Genomic DNA, 21,392 nt, shown 5'->3' on the forward strand with positions numbered 1-21,392 from the left:
ACCTCTGCCTCACTCCATTCAGAAACAGGGCAAAATAGCGTAAAGCCCAGTCACACTAGCAGGGTCAAATCCCAGCTCGGTCATTTACCAGCTATGTGACTTACACCTCCTTGTATTGTACATCAGTGTCCTCAGTTGTAAAATGGGGAGGAGTATACCTACCCCTTAGAGTTGTTGATGGAATTTATATTAGGGCATCTCTCCCTAGAGGCCGCTTATTTCGTGAAAGAGAACCACTGCCAGATCGTATCCGGCTGCTGTGTGTCCGATGATTCAAGAAAACAAAACACGTTTCTGTGTCAACTTTTTGCTTCTTAAAGCTGAGTTCCCCTGGCTACGTGAAGGCTACTGAGCCGAAAAAAGAACGTGCAGTCTTTAAGCATTACCATCCCAAAACTGTAGACGCACACCCTGTATTCCCACACCAGGTCTCCGCCAGGCTACCACAGGCCCATCGCAACCTGCCAGGATTATAAACCGGGAGAGCGCAGCTGCAGGCCGCGCAGGCGCCACGCCCAGACCCGCTCCCCGCTCGCCCATGCGCAGCAGTGACTCCTTCGGTCCTTGCGATTACTTCCTCTTTCGTAAACGCGGCTGAAGTCCCTCATACTTTGACAATTTTTTTAATCCTCACATGTCTCGGGGGAATTTTTGTTTTTAGGGCCCTCATCAGCTACCTGGAATTTGAATCATTTTGCTTTCCCATCACTATGGAACCTCGCCCTTCGGTCTGAGGAACGTGTCTCAGAAGAGGTGTCACCCGTCTGTGGTGCAAGTCTCGCGAGAAGGCGACCATCTCTCGCGTTGCTTCCTTGTTTCCAGAATCCTTAGCGCGAAGTGGAAAAAGATTCATTTAGCTCAGCTTCTTTTGGTTACTGCGGTGTCTTCAGCGGCTTCCCTGTTGCAGGTTCTGCGTGAGAAATGGCGGCGCCGGAACAGCCGCTGCCGATGTCGAGAGGATGCCAGAGTTCTGCTTCGCTTTCTCCGTCGCGGGGGGACCGGACCCTTCTAGTGCGGCACCTGCCAGCGGAGCTGACAGCTGAGGAGAAAGAGGACTTGCTGAAGTATTTCGGGGCGCAGTCTGTGCGCGTCCTGTCTGATAAGGGGCGACTGGTAAGGACGCGCCAGTCCAGAGCCTCCGGGGATGGCCGTTGGCTGTTGCTCCGGTGGGGGGGGTGGGGGGGAGTTCTGACAGAAGGAAGAAGACGGAGGAGAGTGAGGAACATGCGCTTGTGCGGTGGGGACTTCCCCGTCTTTCCTCTTTCATATCAAAATATCTTGCGTCCCAGGTCGAGTTTTAATTGGCTCGAGCCTAGGTTAGTCGCCGCGCTGCGGAAAAGGGCAGGTGAGAAGGACAAAGCAGAAAGAATGAAAAAGAAGCTTAGTTATATTCCATCTTCTCACCCATCCTGGGAATCTCGAAACTCCTCTCAATTTGGAGATATTTCTCTTAGGCTAAAGAATACTTTCACAAATCTGTAACGAAGGACTGTTTAAAAATCTTGGTTTACTTATAAGACAGCGTTAAGACATTCATCAAAATAGAGGAGAAACTACAGGAGTCGGTAACTTGAGTAAACTAGTTACAGGATTTCTACTAGGTTTTTGAGGACGATGATCTTCATAAAAAATTTCCAACGGAATCCTTCAGGGAGCAATATTTTAAGACTGTTAAAAGTCCGACACTGGAATGTACACACTTATTTTCCTTTATACACTAAGATGTTTTAGATGGTTTCTCTCCATTAAAATAGTAATGGTGACGTTAAATTTCTGCCAGATGGTCTGTGATGGGGTGAAACATCAATGGTTAAAGTCGTCCCACATGTTTCTGACATGCAACCAGGGTTGAGAATTACTGAGTTAGAAGAAAGACCAATTTAAACTTTGCATTTGGCTGTATAGAAGAAAGTTTAAATCTTTAGATGCGTTACACATGGCAGATATTTTATATTTTTGGATGGTTTAAGGTTGGTCTTCTATGTATAGTAGGGGTTTTTAAACTTATGGACTGTTGAACTACTTGAAAATATAGGTAAGCATGCTGTGTGTGTGTGTGTGTGTGTGTGTGTGCACCTTTATATGAGAAAGGCTTTCATCTCAAAGTCTGATCCTAAACTGATTCAAAAGCACTACTGAAATTAGTAATTAGATGATGTTGATTTGCCGTCCTTTTCTGTGATTTTATTGATGTGTCAAATCACTGTCAGCTGGTAAAATATCAGACTTCCTTATGAGAAACAAATATTTGAAATAATTTGTACCTTAATTGTTTTTCAGAAACATACAGCTTTTGCTACTTTCTCTAATGAAAAAGCAGCTATAAAGGTATGACTTTTTCTTCTCTATTAGTTATTAAAAATTTTCTATTATCCAGTCAGTTCAAAAATGAAACATAATGTTAAACTATGGTTTTTAAAAGCAAAAGGGTTTGTATTTCCAGAGTTTGCCCCTTAGTCTACATTTGGTTTCTCGGTTGGCAGATTTTGCTCAGTGTTTGGACATAAGACTAGTAATTAACTGAAATGTGAATTAAAATGGAATTGTAATTTCATATGTAATTAAAAATGATAAGTTCTAAAGGATGCAAACATTGATAACTGTCTCTGTAACTGTTGCAAGGCAAGATGTTTTAAGCATTAAATGGAGAATATATATATTAAAAAAAAATCCTAGGGGATCATTTGCAAAGGAGGTGACCTGTGAGGTAGGTCTTTAATGATTAGTTGGATTTTGAGAAGAAAACAAAGGGAGATGGTCCTAGGTTTAAAGAACACTAAATAAAGCTGTGGGGCATGGAAAGTTCTAAGTGGAGCAAAAACTAAGGGTTGAAATTAAAATAGCACTTGAAAGATAGGTTGAGTCTAAATTTGGGTGGAAGGCAGGGAGGGATTGAATTTTGTTTAATAGTTATTCTTAAGGCACTTAATACATTTGAGCTGATCAGTAATAGGGTCAGGTCTGTGAAAGATATCTGGTAGAGTTCATGTAATGGATTGGATATGGAAAAAGATTAGCGGTAGAAAGACCAAATGGAAAGCCAAGACGAGAAATTTTATAATGGGCAAGGCAAGACAATGGCCCCGAATAAGACAGTAAGAAGACAAAGGAAGAAGTAGATATACATTCGGTAGAGATTGTTGTAGGTCCTGTGATCCCTGTAGATGTAGTGGTCAAGAGAGCGGGAATACTTGGAGATTTTTGGACTAAGTTATTGGGTTATTACGTTAGCTGACATGAGGGGCAGGATTCAAAGGATGTTTGCAAAGGTAGGTAATGAATTCACATGTTATCTATTAACTTTGAGGGGTCAGTGGGGGTACTTCTGTGAAAATATTTTAGAAACAATTAAAAATATGGGTCTAGAGCTGAGGCAGGGTTACAAATGGATATGGTTCCCAAAGGGAAAAAAGCAAGCAAAGAAGACTGGGAGGCAGAAATTAAAAAGGAAGTAGAACTAGAAAATAAATTCTCATTGATGCAAAGAGAAGAGAATTTTGAGAAGATCCTGTGATGACACAAGGTGAAGAATGAACACAGTCTGTCAGTAAAGTACTTTTTATTGTGAAACTAGAAATGACCCAAATTCTTTTTTTTTTTTTTTAATAAATTTATTTATTTATTTATGGGCTGTGTTGGGTCTTCGTTACTGCACATGGGCTTTCTCTAGTTGCTGCGAGCTGGGCTACTCTTCATTGTGGTGTGCAGGCTCCTCATTGTAGTGGCTTCTTTTATTGTGGAGCCCGGGCCCTAGGCGCATGGGCTTCAGTAGTTGTGGCACATGGGCTCAGTAGTTGTGGCTCATGGGCTCTAGAGCACAGGCTCAATAGTTGTGGCGCACAGCCTTAGCTGCTCCGTGACATATGGAATCCTCCCAGGGCAGGGCTCGAACCCATGTCCCCTGCATTGGCAGGCAGATTCTTTACCACTGCGCCACCTAGGAAGTCTGACCCAGATTCTTATCCATCAGAGGAAAGGACACTTTAAATTGTAGTATATCTGTATACTGGACTACAGCCCTCAGAGAATGAGGTCAGATGAATATGTATTAATAAGAAATGTAGCCCAGATAGAGTACATGAATAAAGTTGCAAAACATTATATAATATGTAACCTTGGAGTTTTGGAAAACTAATTGCAATACTGTGTATGTTAGTTTATACATAGAACAAAATGTAGCAGAGCTATACACCAAATTTAATAATAAATGTCTTTCTCCAAGTATGGGATTACAGAAGACTTTCACATTATATGTACTAAAGTATAGGAAAAAAATTTTTTCAGAAAAGACCTTTTGAAATGTAGCATAAAAAGTTGTTAGTAAAATATGGTAATGAAAACCACATTGTTTTACAGTCAAGATTAACTTGGAGGAGAGGACATGGAACTAGTCATTGTCTAACATTAAAAATTAAAAGCCATAACTTTGAAAAGGAGAGACTGTGTGACATATATTTTGAGAGGAAGAAACTTGAAGCAATTCAGCTGTATTTCAGATAATCAGAGGCTCACTGATAGTGAAGAGGTCTAGATTGATTTAAAGACTTGAAAATTATTGAAATATCTAGAAACTTGCTTTGTGTAATGGAGTCGAATAAAGATGGTAGAATAAAATTATAGTCCCAGTTAAGGCCTAAAGTTTCATTTGTTCAAAAAATATTAAGTGCCTGCTATGTGCTAGATGCTGCTTTAGGACTTGGAATATATCAGTGAATAAAACACAGATTTATGCCCTCATTGGAACTCACATTCTCAAAAGGGGAAACAGACCATAAATAATAAACTTAAGTTTAATATTTTAGAAAATGATAATGAAAATGCTGTTAAAAAACGAAGAACAATAGGATCAGGAGTGCTAGGTTGGGAGGGTTAAGCTACAGGTAAGGTAGTTAGGATCATATTTGAGCAACATTTTGAAGGAGGTGAAAGAAGTTACCCAAGGGAATATCTGGGGAAGTGCATTCCAATAAGAGGGATAGCTGGAATGCACTAGCTTGTGACTAAAGCAGAAAAAATAAGGGGAGATACTGAATTTGAGGTCAGAGAAGTAAGAGAGGACCATATCATGTAGGTATTGTAAGGACCCTAGATGTTACTCTGAGTAAAATTGGGAGCCATTGTAGTATTGTGAGCAAAGCAGTAACATAATTCGACTTATGTTTAAAAGTATCACTTTGTGTAGAGAGTAGATGGAAGACAGGGAAAAGTAGCAACAGGGAAATCTGTTAAAAGGTTGTACTGTTAATTTGGTCCAGAGATAATGGTTGCTTGGACCATGGTGGTAGCATGGAGATGATAAGAAGTAGTCAGATTCTGAATATATTTTGAAGGTAGAAGCAAGTAGGATTTCTCAGTGGCTTGGATATGCAATGTGGGAAAGAGGTATTAAGGATGATTCCAAGATTTTTGACATGAGTAAATGAAAGAAGCGAGTTACCATTGAAAGGTTCCAGATGGAGAACATTTGAGGGGGGGCGGGATGGGGAGAGAAGATTCAATTCCTAATGTCTTAATTTTAAAATATTTAAAATTAAGAGAAGCTACCCAGTAGTTTGCATATATGTTTCTGGACTTGAGGACAGAAGTTTGGGCTGAAACTATAAATTTGGAAATCATCAGCATAGAGATGGTTTTTAAAATTAGGGTGCTGGATTAGATAGAGAGGACCAATAATAGACCCCTGGAGTATGACAACCTTAAGAGTTCGAGATGGCATAAGCCACAGTGATTGAGGAGTAGAAACCAATGAGCTGGGAAGAAAACTGTAGGAAGTTACAGTGTCTAGACACCAAGTGAAGAACATGTATCAAGGAGGGAGTGGAGTGATTGTGTTAAATGCAATAAAATGGAGATTGAGAGTTGACCATTGGTGTGACAGTACAGAATTTGTTGTTTATGACAAGCAGTGTCAGTGGACTGATAAGGCATAAATCTGATTGGGGTGAGTTTGAGACTGGTTGGGAGGAGAGGAATTTTAGGTAGAGGGCATAGATAACTCTTGAGTTTTACTGCAAGAGTAATTGAAATTGGCAAGGGGTGGCAGGGGAGATAGTGATAAGTGGGATCAATAAATGAAGAAAAAATATTTTTTAGGATGGGAGAAATCAGACTATGTTTGTATGCTGATGTGGATAATCCAATAGAGGACAGAAAATTAGTAATGTAGGTAGAAACATACCCTGTACGGTTCCAGAGAGTAGAAGAGAGGTTATGATTTAGTATACAAGTCAAACAACTAGATTTAAATAAAAACAGGGAGCATTAATAATGTGGTAACAGATAGAAGGTAGAGTATGTGGATGCAGAAGCTGATAGATGGGAAGTCATGGTGAGAAATCTCAAGTTTGTATCTTGTTGCTCCAGTTTTCTCAAAGTAGGAAGCAATATCCTAGGCTAAAAGAATGGGACAGGAATATTGTGAGGTTGAGGAAGAAGGAAAGAGTACAAAATATTGTCTTAGAGATTGGTTGAAAAAAATGAACTAGGAATATAATACTGTAACTGTGGCTTCATTAAGTGTCGCCCTCAGATTTGTGGTTGTGAATTTAAAGTGAGACCAGCCCAATTCGTTATGTTTGTTTTTCTAACCATTTTCAGCTCCCTGGGTATAGGCAGAGTTGGATTTAACCAGATCTTAGTTTTGCTAAGTGATTGGAAGCAATTGTTCTGTAGGTCATGAAGGCTTGGCAGCCTGAGATTAGAAATGGGTAAGAAATAGCCAAGGAAATGTTAAGAGCAATAACAAAAAACATGTATAAATTATTTTATATATGGCCTCTAATGAATAATTTTGGTACAGTTAATTTTTTTACTCTTTTGTTCTTCTAACTGAAGGCACTGACAAGACTTCATCAGCTGAAACTTTTAGGTCATACTTTAGTTGTTGAATTTGCAAAGGATCAAGATCGAGTTCATTCACCATGTCCCTCTTCAGGCACTGAAAAAAAGAAAAGGTATGTAGATAGGTTTTCCTAACATTTTAAAAGTGGTTTTTTTTTAATCTGTTGTATTACTCTTGGATTGTTTTCAGACTAGCAAGTAAATAATTTGAAACAGTAAATGATTATATCTCTCTACTGAATCTAGTACGTTCAGGCAGTATATTTGTTTGTTCCTACTTGTGCATTAGGAACCTGAGTATTGATTTAATATTTAGTCAGTGTGAAGTGGGGAAAGAGTTGAGTGAAAAGCATTCAATTTTAAGTGGAGGGAAGGTAAGTAGTATAAAGTCCTTTCATTAGGTATAGCAAGGTATCTTGAATAAGCACAGCCTTGTATTTGGTTCCCAGCTATAATTCTTGGTAGTTATATAAACTTTATAAATTTGCTTTACACCAGTGATTATAGTATAATCCCTGCACCAGCTGCATCATCTAGGATCTTGACTGAAAGAAAGATTCTTGGGCCTTAACCTAATCCTACTGAATCAGAAATTTGGGGTGTTGGGGGTGGGGAGGAGGATAGGCTCCAGCAGTCTGAGTTTTAACAGACCCTCACTGGGTGTACATTGAGGAAATTTGTGTGCCGCTAATTTATACCATGTGAACTTCAGTTTTGGGGGTAGGGGAGTATCGGATTTATTATACCATCTTCATAGGGTTGCTGTGAAGAGTAAATGAAAATGTGGCATGCCTTCTGTAACATCTGGAATAGATATTCTTTTTCATTGGTATTTACTCAGTTGAAAGTTTTACTTATGGAACTGTTTTCGTAATGCCCTGTTTGAAAGGATAATATGTCATTTTGTATGCAGTTTTTCATTCTGTTTCTAAAGATAAGATCAACTTTGATTCTGTATTTCTTAGGTCAGATGATCCTGTGGAAGATAATAAAGAAAAGAAAGAACTTGATTGTTTAACCATAGAAAATGGAATTGCACCAAACCATGGGTTAGCATTTTTGTTTGTATTTCATTGTTCTTTTGGTTTGGTTTTGTTTTGGATAGGTGGTATGTGTATGGGATGTGTGTGTGTGTTGCAAATAAGATAATTTTTTAAAGGATGTTTTATTAGGTATCCTGCATATTTTTAATGTGTTGATTAAACATACTGAGCTTTAAGAGTTTGTCACTGAATTTGGTTCCATTAAAGTGCTCAAAGTTGTAAGATAAGCTCTCATAAGAAATGCCATATTCTTCTATAATACAATCAGAAGGCAAGTTTCTTTTTAAATGTAGTCATTTGGCTATGTTAGGAACATATCTTACTGAATCATTTGAGCAATTTGTATGTTATTAGGTTACCTAAAAGTTATTGATATGAAATTTATTAAAACACAATAAGCATTTTAAATATTTTTTTAGGCTGACTTTTCCTCTAAATTCATGCCTCAAGTATATGTACCCACCACCTTCAAGCACAATCCTAGCAAACATAGTAAATGCTTTGGCAAGTGTGCCTAAGTTCTACGTACAGGTAAGAATAAAACATTCCTCAAAGTAAATACTTGTATAACCTGATATGTTATTTTTCATGCTAATTCTCAAATGTTTTTATAATAGTATTAGGCTAATTCCTATATGGACAATGATATTTCACTCTTTTAAAGGTGTCTTAGTTTGGTCTGCTATAAGTACCAAAGTCTGGGTGGCTTTTAAATAATAAAAAATTATTTTTCACAGTCTGAAAGTTGAAAGTTGGAGATCAGTGTGCCAGCATGGTTAGATTCTAGTGAGGGCCCTTTTCTGGGTTGCAGATGGCCATTTTCTCTTTGTATCCTCATGTAGCTGAAGGAGAGTGAGAGAGCTCTCTCTCTCTTTTGTGCTTTTTATAAGGGACATTAATCCCATTTATGGGGGTTCTACCTTTATGATCTAATTGCTTCCCAAAGGCCTCATGTCCTAATACCATCCCATTGTGGGTTAGGATTCAAGCTATGAAATTTAAAGGGGGACACAAACATTCAGTCCATTGCAAAAGGTAATGAAAAAATTACTACATTCAAGTAAAGGCTTTTATAAACTATAGCATAAAAATACTGATATGTTTAGCATTAATAATACTAATAAACATAAGCTAATTTGGGAAATATAATTTCTGGTAATTCTTTGTTACTTTAGCATATACCTTTTCCTATGCTAAAGGAAAAGACATAGAGGACCCCCTCAGCAAATGCTTGAAAGTATTGACAATAAAAGATACTTTTAAATACAAAATATAGATGATGTTTATTTTCTTGTACTTTTTTGTTTCATAATTGCACAATAATCAAGGGGAAAATTTTCAGTAAATTTTTACATTGTAAGAACATGAAATTTTTAATAAGAAGAATAAAGGTATTTGTAGAATTGACAAATATTTTAGGAACGCTAATCTTCTGAGATATACCAGTGCCTGAGATATACCAGTTTAGCCCTGTCCTGGGATTATAAAGGCAAGAGGTGGTCCTTCCTTTGCACTAAATTAATAGTGTTATTGCAAAGTAGTGCATAAAATATCTTTGTGAGTTGAATCATTTTTCTATTTGATTTTGAATGTTTTACCACTTTTATTAAGGTGCTTCATCTCATGAATAAAATGAATTTGCCCACACCTTTTGGACCAATTACTGCAAGGCCTCCCATGGTAAGAAAGCTCTTAGAATTTTCAAGATTCAAAATTTCTCTTCCTGAGCTGAGATTATTGATGCTAAATTTTACAAATGTTGTGCCAGTGACCTCTAATGTGTATTGAAAGTGAAGAACAAATATAAAGTTAACATAATAATAGTACATTGGAGAACTGAAAGTGGAAGAAAGCCAGAACAGTAAAGAGATGCTTTTGGTAATAGAGGCCATCATTTCTGCCATTGTTGTTGTGCAGTCCTTTGACCTAGAACGTTGTGCTATATTCTGTAAAATAGTTACATTTAGCCAACTGAATTGTCTAAAATTTCCATTTTTCTAATTTTATTGCTAATCTGCAGTTGCAAAAGGTTGATAATTTTTTATTAGAATTTACTATGCAGATCTATCAATTTCAATGGTAGGCTGTGTCTGCTCTTGAACAATTTTAGTTATTGGGTTGGCCAAAAAGTGCCTTCAGTTTTTAAGTAAAAATAAAAGACACATCTTTCATTTTCACCAAGAACTTTATTGAACAGTGTATACACCCTTTTGTTCCACTACCTTCTGCCATTTTTCCAGCAACTTCATAATTCCATCTTCCCAAAACTTTATCTTTTTGAGCAAAGAATTGTTCCAGGTGCCTTAAAAGTCTTTAAAAAGTATTCTAGGGAATTGAAATTTTTTTCCATTAAGAGAATTTTGTAAAGATGAAAATAAATGGAAATCCAAAGGTTCAATATCTGGTGAATACAGTGGATGAATCAGAACTTCCTAGCCAAGCTGTAACAGTTTTTGCCTGGTCATCAAAGAAACGTGGCCTTTGTGTTATACTGATGGAAGTTTATGCGTTTTCTGTTGACCAATTCCAGATGCTTTTTGTTGAGTGCTGCTTTCAGTTGGTCTAATTGGGAGCAGTACTTGTTGGAATTAATCGTTTGGTTTTCTGGAAGGAGCTCATAATAGAGGACTCCTTTCCAATCCCACCATATGCACAACATCACTTTCTTTGGATGAATATGAGCCTTTGGTGTGGTTTGTGGTTGTTCATTTCACTTACCGCACAATCTCTTTCATTCCACGTTATTGTACAGTATCCACTTTTCATCACCCCTCACACTTTGTTTTAAAAATGGAACATTTTCATTACATTTAAGTAGAGAATCGCATGTGGAAATATGGTCAAGAAGTTTTTTTTGCTTAATTTATGTGAATCCCAAACATCAGTGCGATTAACGTAACCAAGCTGGTGCAAGTGATTTTCAGCACTTGATACGGATATTTGGAATATGTTGACTATCTCCCACGTGGTATACCATTGATTGTTCTCAGTTATTATCTTGATTTGATCACTAGCAACTTCAGCTGGTCTATCTGACCGTGGAGCATCATCCAGCGAGAAATCTCCAGCACAAAACTTCACAAACCACTTTGACATGTTTGATCAGCCACAACAGCACCTTCTCCATATACTGCACAAATCTTTTTTTGAATTTCAGTTGCATTTTTACCTTTCTTGAAATAATATGCTGAAAATGTTGCTTTTTTCTTCCATCTTCAGTATTAAAATGACTACACAGAAATTCACCAATTTTGATAACTTCTTTTTTGAATGCACACTGATATGACAGCTGTCAGAATACATTCTAACAAAATTGTTTCCAATAAAGTTAAAGACAGCTAAGCACTACTAGAGCCATCTTATGGAAAAAAACGAATGAGCCTTTGACCAACCCAGTATTTTGCTGTAGTACTCTTAGTACTTTTTTGGTTTTTTTATTTTTATTTATTTACTTTATTAATTGGAGTATAGTTGATTTACAATATTGTGTTAGTTTCAGGTGTATACAGCAAAGTGTATCAGTTATATATATATCCACTCTTTTGTAGATTCTTTTCCCATATACGCCATTACAGAGTACTAAGTAGAGTTTCCTGTGCTATACAGTAGGTTCTTGTTAGTTATCTATTTTATATATAGTAGTGTGTATATGTCAATCCCCATCTCCCAGTTTATCCCTCTTCCTCACCACCCCCACTGTGATCATGTCTGTTTTCTACATCTGTGACTTTATTTATGTTTTGTAAGTTCATTTGTACCATTTTTTTAGATTCCACTAAGCAATATCATATGAAGTTTGTCTTTCTGTCTGACTTACTTCACTCAGTATGACAATCTCTAGGTCCATCCGTGTTCCTGCAAATGGCATTACTTCATTCCTTTTTATGGCTGAGTAATATTCCATTCTATATATTTACCCTTAGTCCTTTTTTTAGATAACAGCAGTGAGAAATTATTTTGAGGACTAACATTTAAACAGAAGATTTGCTTTCGTATTATGTATTGGTTGCTTTTCTAATGTGTATACTATTAGCTTCATAATTTTTCTTTACAACTTCAGCACCTCAATGCCTGGCACATTGCAAGGATATTAGTTACGATTATGCTAGCTGCTATTAACAAAACTCAAATCTTAGTCACTTAACACAATTTAAGTTGTTTCTTGCTCATGCCAAGTTCATTCCAAAAGTAGGGCAGAATGGTGTTCTCCTTTATTGAGTCACTCAAAAGATGTAAGTTATCTTCACTATGTGCATTCCCAGGTTGGTGAGGACGTCACCATGCAGCCAGCAGATCAAGAAGAAAGAGAGGATTATATGTGTGGGAGTTTTTTATGCTACCATTTCATTGACTAAAACTGAAATGAAATCTAACTGCAAAGGAGGTTTGGAAATTTAGTCCAGCTAGGTGCCAAGGAAGAAGAAACAAGTTTTGTGATCAGCTAAAGTCTAAGACAGGTGTTCCATCAATATATGTTGAATGTGTAGAAGAAAATCATGAGAGAGAGAGAGACGTGAGAATCATGTAATCATGTAACTGAATGGAAATGGTTTTCTAGTCATAGATTACCACAGTATTTTTGTTTTGTTCTTTTAACTAGTATGAAGACTATATGCCATTACATGCACCTCTTCCACCTGCATCTCCTCAGCTGCCGGAGGAACCTCCTTTGCCAGATGAGGATGAGGAATTATCTAGTAAAGAATCAGAATATGAAAGCAGTGATGAGGAAGACCGTCAAAGGTTTATAATGTCAAATAATATTTGTTTAAATTCTAAGAAACATAGAGTATGGGAAAGAGATTTTCTTGCTCTTCTTAAGTTTTGCATATAATTCTTCATAATTTGGCTTTCTTAGAATTTGTCCATCCCCAGCTGCCCATTGTGCTGTAGACTAGGACCTGAGACTAGATATGAAGACCAAAGGGAAAATTTTTGTATTATGAGTAATTTTGGGATTGATGTTTATGTTATACAATTGATTCTCGTTATTTGTTGATTCTGTATTTGCAAATTTGCCTTCTTGTTACAATTTATAACTTCAACATCAATAATTGCAGTGCTTTTATGGTCTTCTGCAGACATTGGCATGTGCAGAATGGTGAACAATATGAGTCGCTTGACGTGCACATTCCTAGATGAGGTAGAACAGGGTGACATTCTGCCTTGTTTCAGCTCTCATACCATAAACAAATGTCTTTCTCACTATTTGTACCATGTTTTTCACATTTTTTTTGTGCTGTTTGTTGATGATTTTGCTGTTTAAAATGGTCCCCAAGCATAGTGTTGAAGTGCTGCCTAGTGTTTCCAAAATCAAGAAGGCTGTGATGTGCTTTATGGAGAAAATTTTGTGTTAGATTAACTTTGTTCAGGCCTGAGTTATAGCACTATTGACAGTGATTTCAGTGTTAATGAAACAACAATTTATATTAAATAAGGTGTTCTTAAGTAGAAACACACATGAAACAAGGTATGTATTGATCAGTTGGTGAAAAGTGAGCACATGCTTGCAGGAACCTAATCCTGAATTTCCCTTGGGGACAGTGATCTATTATTCACTAATTCAGTGTTTGTGGAGACTTTACAGAACAAAATTAGGTTGAATTTCTGTTTTGGTCAGCTTATTCCCCTGGACTTTATTAACTTCAGAATAATTTCTAGAGCAGTTCTATAGGATTTTATTCAAAAACATATTACTGCAAATGAGTTGTTCTTTTATTGGTTGTTCTTGATCTACATATATTTTATTTAAAGATTCTGACAAAGAGTAATAAATTGTTAATAATGTTCAGGTGTATAATCCACAGCATAGCCTAAAACAGGAATTGCTAAACATTTTCTCTAGACGGCCAAAGAGTCCTGTTGTGGAAAGCAGCCATAGATGATACCTAAATGAGTGAATGTTGCCATCTTCCTACAAAACTTTCTATTTAAAAAAACCAGACACTGGCTAGATTTGGTCCTTTGGCTTTAATTTGTCAACCCCTAGCCTAAAAGACCTGTATAGGCAAATGATGGGAGTCTTAGGCAGATATGCGCAGAAGCAACCAGATACAGAAGGAGTGGCTAAAAAAAAAAAAAAAGAAGGAGTGGTTGACTGGAGTCAAAAATCCAAGCAGAGAATCTAAGCAACAAATATAAGTAATCAGCAGCAATTTGACTATTATTGAGGCAATATCCACTTGAGTAGTGGCTCCATATATATTCTCTTTCTAGGGAAAGAGTTAAAATCAAAACATAGGTGGGGTTGAAACTACTAAAATGGGAGTGAATAGAGTATCTGTCTTGAATAGAGACATTTAGGAAGGCTGACAGTTCTTGATAGACTAACTTGTTGCTAAATAAAGAATGGGGAGTATTGCAATAAGTTAATTACTTAACCTCTGTACATTTAATTTTTTTTATAAAAATAATGATAGTAATGAGAAATGCTGTAATAGGCTAGTCAAAACCATTTTTGGTTGTGTTTTGGTTTGTTTAGGTTTCCATTTAGGGATGTAGTGAGGAATTCTGCAGTTAATTCATCTTGAGTCATGAAAACAAAGCCTTTGCATGAAGTAACCTCTGGTTTCATGCTTCTCTGTTGTCTTCTGGAAATATTATGAAATATGCTACTATGTGTGTATCAGCAAATATTTATTGACTACTTAATTTATGCCTTGCATTGTTGTAGAGGCTTAGTATACTTTGGGTGAGCAATTTATGAATATAGACATATGTTTTGTATAACTGGATTTGTTCATAAAATTTTGGGTAAACCATGATTGTTAAGAGCCTTTAAAAATTTATAGCATATGTTTTCATTTTTCCTCACTTAATGAAAAGGTTGAAAACTTATTTTAACCACACTCTTCTTCACTACATTTTACTGTGCTTGTTTTGCTTTTGAATTTCATAAATTTAACTCTGGAGAAGTAGAGCCGTGACTAGTGGTTTTTGAACTTGCTCTGTGGAACCACTATACCTGGTCCTGTGGAAGATCCAAGAAAACCTAGACAAGATCTATTCTAAATATTATTAATAGTCATAATGGAGATAAGCTATGTATAAGGTATCAATTGTCACCCCTTGATTGATTAAGCTACTTCAGAGTATATAGTATTTGCAAACTCTGTTCTCAAGTAAGTTATCTTGTTTATATGATGATGCTTTCCAACAATTATGCACAAAATATTTTTAAATAAAAGTACTTAAGTCCAGGTTCTCTTTAATAATTAGAATGAGTCAAAATAATTTTAATATGTTCATAAGGTCTTTTGGTTATCAGTCAAGAAAAGAGCAATAAAGTTACATAGATTATTTTTAGTGTATCTTGTGAACATTTTGGCATCAAAGTTCAGTCATTTATTTGGGCAATTAATTTTTTTAGTAAAATGTATCTTTAAAAATGACAAATTGCAATTAAGTAAATTCCCAATTCCTTCAAACTAAGATGAAAGTTGAGCAAGGAGATTTTATAACTTGAGCTTTTGTCAAATTGATTATATCTTAATTGATGGCTTAGAAATTATACTTGTGCCATAGAAATCATTTTATAATTTTTAAGCTCAAATATAAATTTAAGCTTAACAAAAACAGTGGTAAATAGCTGTGCTTCTAAATAAAGAAATCTTTTTTACTTTTCCTACCTCTAATGTAGAATGACCAAACTAATGGAACTAGCAAATCTTCAGCCCAAAAGACCAAAAACAATAAAGCAGCGCCATGTGAGAAAAAAGAGAAAAATAAAGGATATGTTGAATATACCATCATCTGCTTCACACAGGTAGTTTTGTTTGGGATTATAAAACAAGGATTCTATATGTACTTTGTCCAATTGCTTAACAAATCATTCCTTAGTCTGATTTTTATTTCATCAGTCCACCAGTTTACCAGTGACTGCTTATTTGCCAAATTCACAACTATCCCTAATTCTCTCAAACTTGACCAGCGTTTGATACTGTTGACTACCCCAGGTTTTGAAATTGACCACTCTTAATTTTACATTCTCTTTTTGTATTTCTCATCTTACTCCCTCTCTTCCTTTTTTCCTTCCTACTTGTTTTCTTTTGTGACTTTCACATACTTGCTTTTTTTTAATTGGATTCCGTATACCCCTGCCCATAATCATTTTCTGTTCATATATTTATACTCCTTGTTAATATCATTAATTTTTATTGTTCATCTGTTGCAGCTAATAGATCCCACATCTCCTCTAGATTTAACCTCCTGAGATCTAAACTCTTAATTTCTAACTTCCTATTTGCATACTCAGAGTGTCTTGTAGGCACTTAAGATACTATCCAAAACAAAATTCATTATATTCCTTTCATTATCTCTTTCTCCTTCTGCATTCACAGTTTTGATAATGGCATCACCAGTGTGTTTATATGAAATTTTGTTAGTTTCTCCTAATTCTACTACCTGATATCAAACTTTTTTTTTTTTTTTTTACTTCAAAGTACCCTACCAGGTAAAAGTTCACATGGCTCACACAGGACCCACCTTTAAATGTTTATTAAATATGTAATGTTTTCTTCTAAATATTCTGTGGCTTGGAATATTCTTCCAAAGCTCAATACTATCTTTTCAAACAGTGAGTTAATAGTTTTATGGGCAAGTAAGCCATATGCATAGATGACTGTTGCATTAGCAATTATAAAAAATGACATAAAAAGAAGATATAACTAAGAATGAAGGGTTGTGAGAAAGGAGAGATCATAGCCAGTTAAGAAATCTGAAAAGACTTTAAGAGAGAGGAGACACTTGAGCTGGGCTTGAAGGATGAGAGGCAAAAATTAGGCAGGAAAGAGATATCCAATGTGAATGAAAAAGTGAGTTTCCAGAGGTAGGAAAATTTAATGCATAGGAATAGAAATGATGAAAGGGAAAGCTAGAAGGATGTGGAGATATCTGCCTTAAATGTTAGGCTATGGTGTTAGAATACATTGAGGGAGCCATTGTAAAGCCATTGACATTAAAAACAGTTAAGAATTTCTTTCAGACTTTGTCATCTTGTAATAAACTTTCCAGGAAATATGCAGTCTTAATCAGATGAAAATTGCCATTAATTGCAATTTTAATTTTATTCACCTTTTCTACAAGGTAAATTTCCCTTGAACTTGTAAGTAACTTCATAAATTGAGAAAGAAGTTTATTAAAATTATCTTTTTATGTTTTTAAAGGAATGGGTCTTTAATTTTGGGTGTTTTAAATTACTATTTCTTGTTAAGTATGATGTTAAGTACTATTTCATGTTAAGTATAATATGATGTATATTTCACACCTGCGTATGGTTTGACACCATAGACCCATGGTTTTGATCTGTAGCAGCACCAAACAATTAAGTATTAATATAGTTGACCCTTGAACAACATGGATTTGAACTGTGTGGGTCCACCTACATGCAGATTTTTTTTTTTTCCAATAAATACTGTGGTACTACATGATCTGAGGTTGAATCCCTAGATACAGATACATAGATACAGAGGAACCATGGATTTGGAAGACTGATGAAGTATATACTGTGGAGGGAGTTTCGACTGCTGTGGGACCCCTAATCCCTGACTTGTTCAAGGGTCAACTGTAATGTGAACCAATTACGTTTTCTAATAGCCGCATTAAAAGACAAAATTAATTTTAATAATATATTTTATTTAACTGATTATATCTGAAATGTTATTTTAACATATAATTAATATAAAACATTATTGAAATGTTTTATATTTCTTTTCTCACACAAAGTTGTTAAATTCTGGTGTATATTTTGTACTTAGAGCAGAAGTACAGCAACATTTCAAGTGCTTATTAGCTACATGTGGCTTATGGCTACTCCATTGGCCAGCATAGGTTTATTATATACAGTATATAGAATACAGTGCATAAAATGCTTGCATTAAACATAGAGTGAACATTTTGCTTATTGGTAAATATCCTGAAGTTTTAAATCAATAGTCCTAAAGTTCTGTCTCTGTCATTTACTGAGTGACTTCATGCAACTTCTTAACATCCTTTAACCTCAAACTCCTTATCTGTCTAAACTAGGAATTCAATAATATGCATATGAGAACATTTGTTAGGATTAATTGAAATATTAGATGTAAGTTACTTTGTTCAGTGCCTATAGTGTGTTTTATCAGTGTTAGCTTTTTAAATTTAAAGTAAATATAATGTTATACTCAAAAATTTATTTGCAATTACAAAGTAATGCTGTGATTATTTATAAACAGCAATTTACATCCAGTGTTGTTACCTTCGGATGTATTTGACCAACCACAACCTGTAGGTAGTAAAAAAATTGAATTCCATATATCTACCGACATGTCAGCTGCATTTAAGAAAGATTCTGAAAAAGAACAAAATTGTGAAGAACAAAATTGTGGTAAGCATATTCTAGTTCTTTAACATGCTATGTAAAAATTCTTCTCAATCAGTTTTTTGTATTAGAATTAAGTTTTTTATGTTTCTGTTTTTTAGTATTTGTGAATATATTTAAGATATGCAATTAGGTCTTCGTTACTGTCTTGGAATACTCTCCATTTTAAACTTTTTTTATATAACTAAAATTGGTGCTTACTGGTAAGATTGTCACTGTTACCTTTTGCCAGTAAAGAACTCTAGGGTGAAATTTAGTCTGGTTTTTGCTGATGTTTACACTAAATATAATAGAAGAGTTTCTTGTATTGATATAATTTTTCATTGCTTGTTCATTGTGTCGCTCTGGTTTTATTAGTACAGTTGTATTATTGGTTAGGAAAACAAGTAGTGTGATTATCTTTTGAGTTGTAGATCTCATGTAAAATTTTTTTTCTAATCCAATAAGACTTGGAAGACTATTTAACAAGATACTATTCTTAAGCTTAAAGATAATGTATTGAAATTACAGATTTTTTCTGCTTATTTTAAACATTAATTTGATATTATACTACAATGACATTTCTTTGTTCTTTAATTTTTAAATTTCAGAAATAATACCAGCTTATAGAAAATGAAATAAAAACAGGAGCATATAAAGTTTTAAAAAGTTAACACCTCAAACCCCACTGTTCCCTATCCCAATACTTGGAGATAACTACTGTTAATAATTTGGTATGAAGATAATCCTTCCAGATTTTATCCTATACTTGTATATAAACGTTTTATTTTCTCTTGCTTCTTTTTTTAAATAGCTATCATGGGTTACATTTTTATGGCTGCATAACACTCCATAATATAGTTATATCAATCTGTATTTAATTTTACTCGATAGAAGTTGAGGTTTCCATTTTTTTTTTATTATTACAGAAAATTCTGGAATATACATTTTTGTACATATATCTTTGAGCACTTGTGTGAGTATAGGATAGAGTTCTAGTAAGTATTGCAAATGTACTAAGTGAAAAACTGTAACTGGTTTTAATTCCTGTCTCTCTGATGGTTAGTGAGACTGCATTGCCTTTTCAGATAGCTCCAGTTTTGTTTGTTTCAATGTTTATATTTGTATTTTTGTATGGTTTTCTTTCTTATCTCGTGGCTAGTCACCCCTTGACATGACTTTTTATTTTTTTAAGCTTAATTTACTCAAGGACTTAGGCCTTTGTGAGGAGGGGACAAGTCATCCCATTCTGCATCAATGTAGAGTAATGCTGAATTAACAGTAAAAACGGTTTTAGAAGTTTTTCTCTTACTGATTCCTTCAGGCCACGGGAGGTCTGTGGGTACAACAGTTTTTTTTTACACTGTGAGGAGACTTTTATAATCCTAAATGTGGCAGTTATTTGCATCATTTTCACAGCTTTTTTAGGGTTTTGTTTTTTTAGGTAGTATAACTAGAATTTTTCTACTGAGTGTTTATTCTTATCCTTCCCAACCCTCTCCCTCAAGTCTAGTTTTCACTGAAGCTCTAAGTCATGTTTTCTGAGTGAAATCCATTATGTTGCTATGTTGTAAATTAAAAATTTATAATGGTTTTTAATTTTCCCAATTGAATAGGTAATTAAGTATGCAAGTACTTCTTTTTCCGGACTTCTTATAGGACCACGATTAGGATTGGCTTTTTTTTTCTTTTTTTTTCTTCTAGTGAAGAGCGGTATGATGGATTTTTTTTTTTTAAGTACCCTCAAATGGAAAATGGAAATGTCTTATTTCATGGTTTTCATGTTAAGTGGCAGAATAGTCATGACAGAAACCATATGGCCTGCAAAGCCTAAAATATTTACTGTTTGAACCTTTATAGAAAAAGTTTGGTTACCCGAGTTTCAGAGTATTGAGAAAAACACCAAAGAATTTTAGTGCTAGAAGATATATTAAAAATTAAAAATGGAAAAGAAAAAGTATTTTGAAGGGAGGCATTTTTAATGGCTGATGTCAATGTTAACTCTTAGACTTACCTGCTACTGAAGTTGATGAATCCAATATAGGATTTGGAAAAATCTTCCCCAAACCAAATTTGAACATCGCAGAGGAGATTAAAGAAGACTCTGATGAAATGCCATCAGAATGTATTTCTAGAAGGGAGTTGGAAAAGGGCAGAATTTCTAGAGAAGGTAATTTCATTAAATAAACCAGCGCTTATTCCATTTTACGTTTCTTTGGCCCTTCAGAAGCACAACAGATCTCTTCATGTTATTTACCTTATTTAAAGCACACACTTCAAAACATCTCTCTAGTTAATGTTTTTAATCACCACTTTTGATTTTTAGTACCCATACTTTATAGGGAGGAGAGTATCTCTCAATATGTTTCTAGTCTGTGTTTGGAATAATGTGTTCATTCCTGCACCGTATATGTCATGTTAAATCAGTGTGGCCCACAGTCTGGAATTCTGCATTCTTCACACAGTTTGATAGACCATCACTGTACTGTATCTGAGATGTACCTGAAGTAGTTGTTTGTCCAAAAAAAAAAAAAAAATAGTTTTAACTATTTGGTGATTAAAAGCCTGTGTTTATGAATTTTTTATCCTAATGTGATGGTTTTTTATTTCTAATGGGTTTTTCCTGTTTTAATATATTTTAGGAAAATATGTAGGGGTTTTAGATTGACATGTAACACATGGTAATTTTTCCCATAATGATGGGAAACAGATTTCTAACTAACATTTTTGCTTAAAACATCTAGTTATCAGGAAAGATTGATTATTGACACTAAATAGGAGTAGCCCTATAGAGATTCGGAAGTCACAGTTTGTCAGAAATACTTGATTATTACATTTGAATACTATGTTCTTACATTTGAATATATTGGTGCCTGGGAGATTGACTTTAAGCAAAATAATTACACAGATATTTGATAATATCTTTATTTGCTTCAGTTTTTTTTAGATTTTAGTTTTTTTAACTCATCTTAAAGTTAAGCTTTAAAGAGTTTTAATAGAAATATTTTATTGGATAAATTTTAGTTATTCTAGATGCCTGAAATTTTTAAACTTACTTTCATGTAACCACTTCAGATTTTTAATGGGTATTTTTATCCCATTAGTAACATTGCCATTAATTTGTGTGATTTTAACGTTTTCTTAATGCTTATTTTGTCTGTTCAACAGTTATACTT

The 21,392-nt window shown here is 34.9% G+C and overlaps 1 protein-coding gene across 3 annotated transcripts in view; it reads left to right on the forward strand.

Annotated features, from left to right (window-relative positions):
- The first annotated feature begins 609 nt into the window (after positions 1-609).
- RNPC3 (RNA binding region (RNP1, RRM) containing 3) overlaps positions 610-21,392 on the forward strand; it is a 30,894-nt gene continuing 10,111 nt past the window's right edge. For all 3 annotated transcript variants that reach the window (XR_009051132.1, XM_057719928.1, XM_057720014.1), the window contains exons 1-10: positions 610-1,113; positions 2,281-2,328; positions 6,835-6,953; positions 7,806-7,889; positions 8,303-8,414; positions 9,495-9,563; positions 12,484-12,626; positions 15,523-15,648; positions 18,092-18,243; positions 20,225-20,386. Coding sequence is in view for 2 of the 3 variants with exons in the window: in XM_057719928.1 (XP_057575911.1) it covers positions 922-1,113; positions 2,281-2,328; positions 6,835-6,953; positions 7,806-7,889; positions 8,303-8,414; positions 9,495-9,563; positions 12,484-12,626; positions 15,523-15,648; positions 18,092-18,243; positions 20,225-20,386 (1,207 nt within the window). In the remaining variant the exon portion in view is untranslated. The remainder of the gene's footprint in view (positions 1,114-2,280; positions 2,329-6,834; positions 6,954-7,805; positions 7,890-8,302; positions 8,415-9,494; positions 9,564-12,483; positions 12,627-15,522; positions 15,649-18,091; positions 18,244-20,224; positions 20,387-21,392) is intronic.

The sequence above is a fragment of the Hippopotamus amphibius genome, chromosome 1 (genome assembly GCF_030028045.1).
Source record: "Hippopotamus amphibius kiboko isolate mHipAmp2 chromosome 1, mHipAmp2.hap2, whole genome shotgun sequence".
In the NCBI taxonomy this organism is placed as follows: domain Eukaryota; kingdom Metazoa; phylum Chordata; class Mammalia; order Artiodactyla; family Hippopotamidae; genus Hippopotamus; species Hippopotamus amphibius.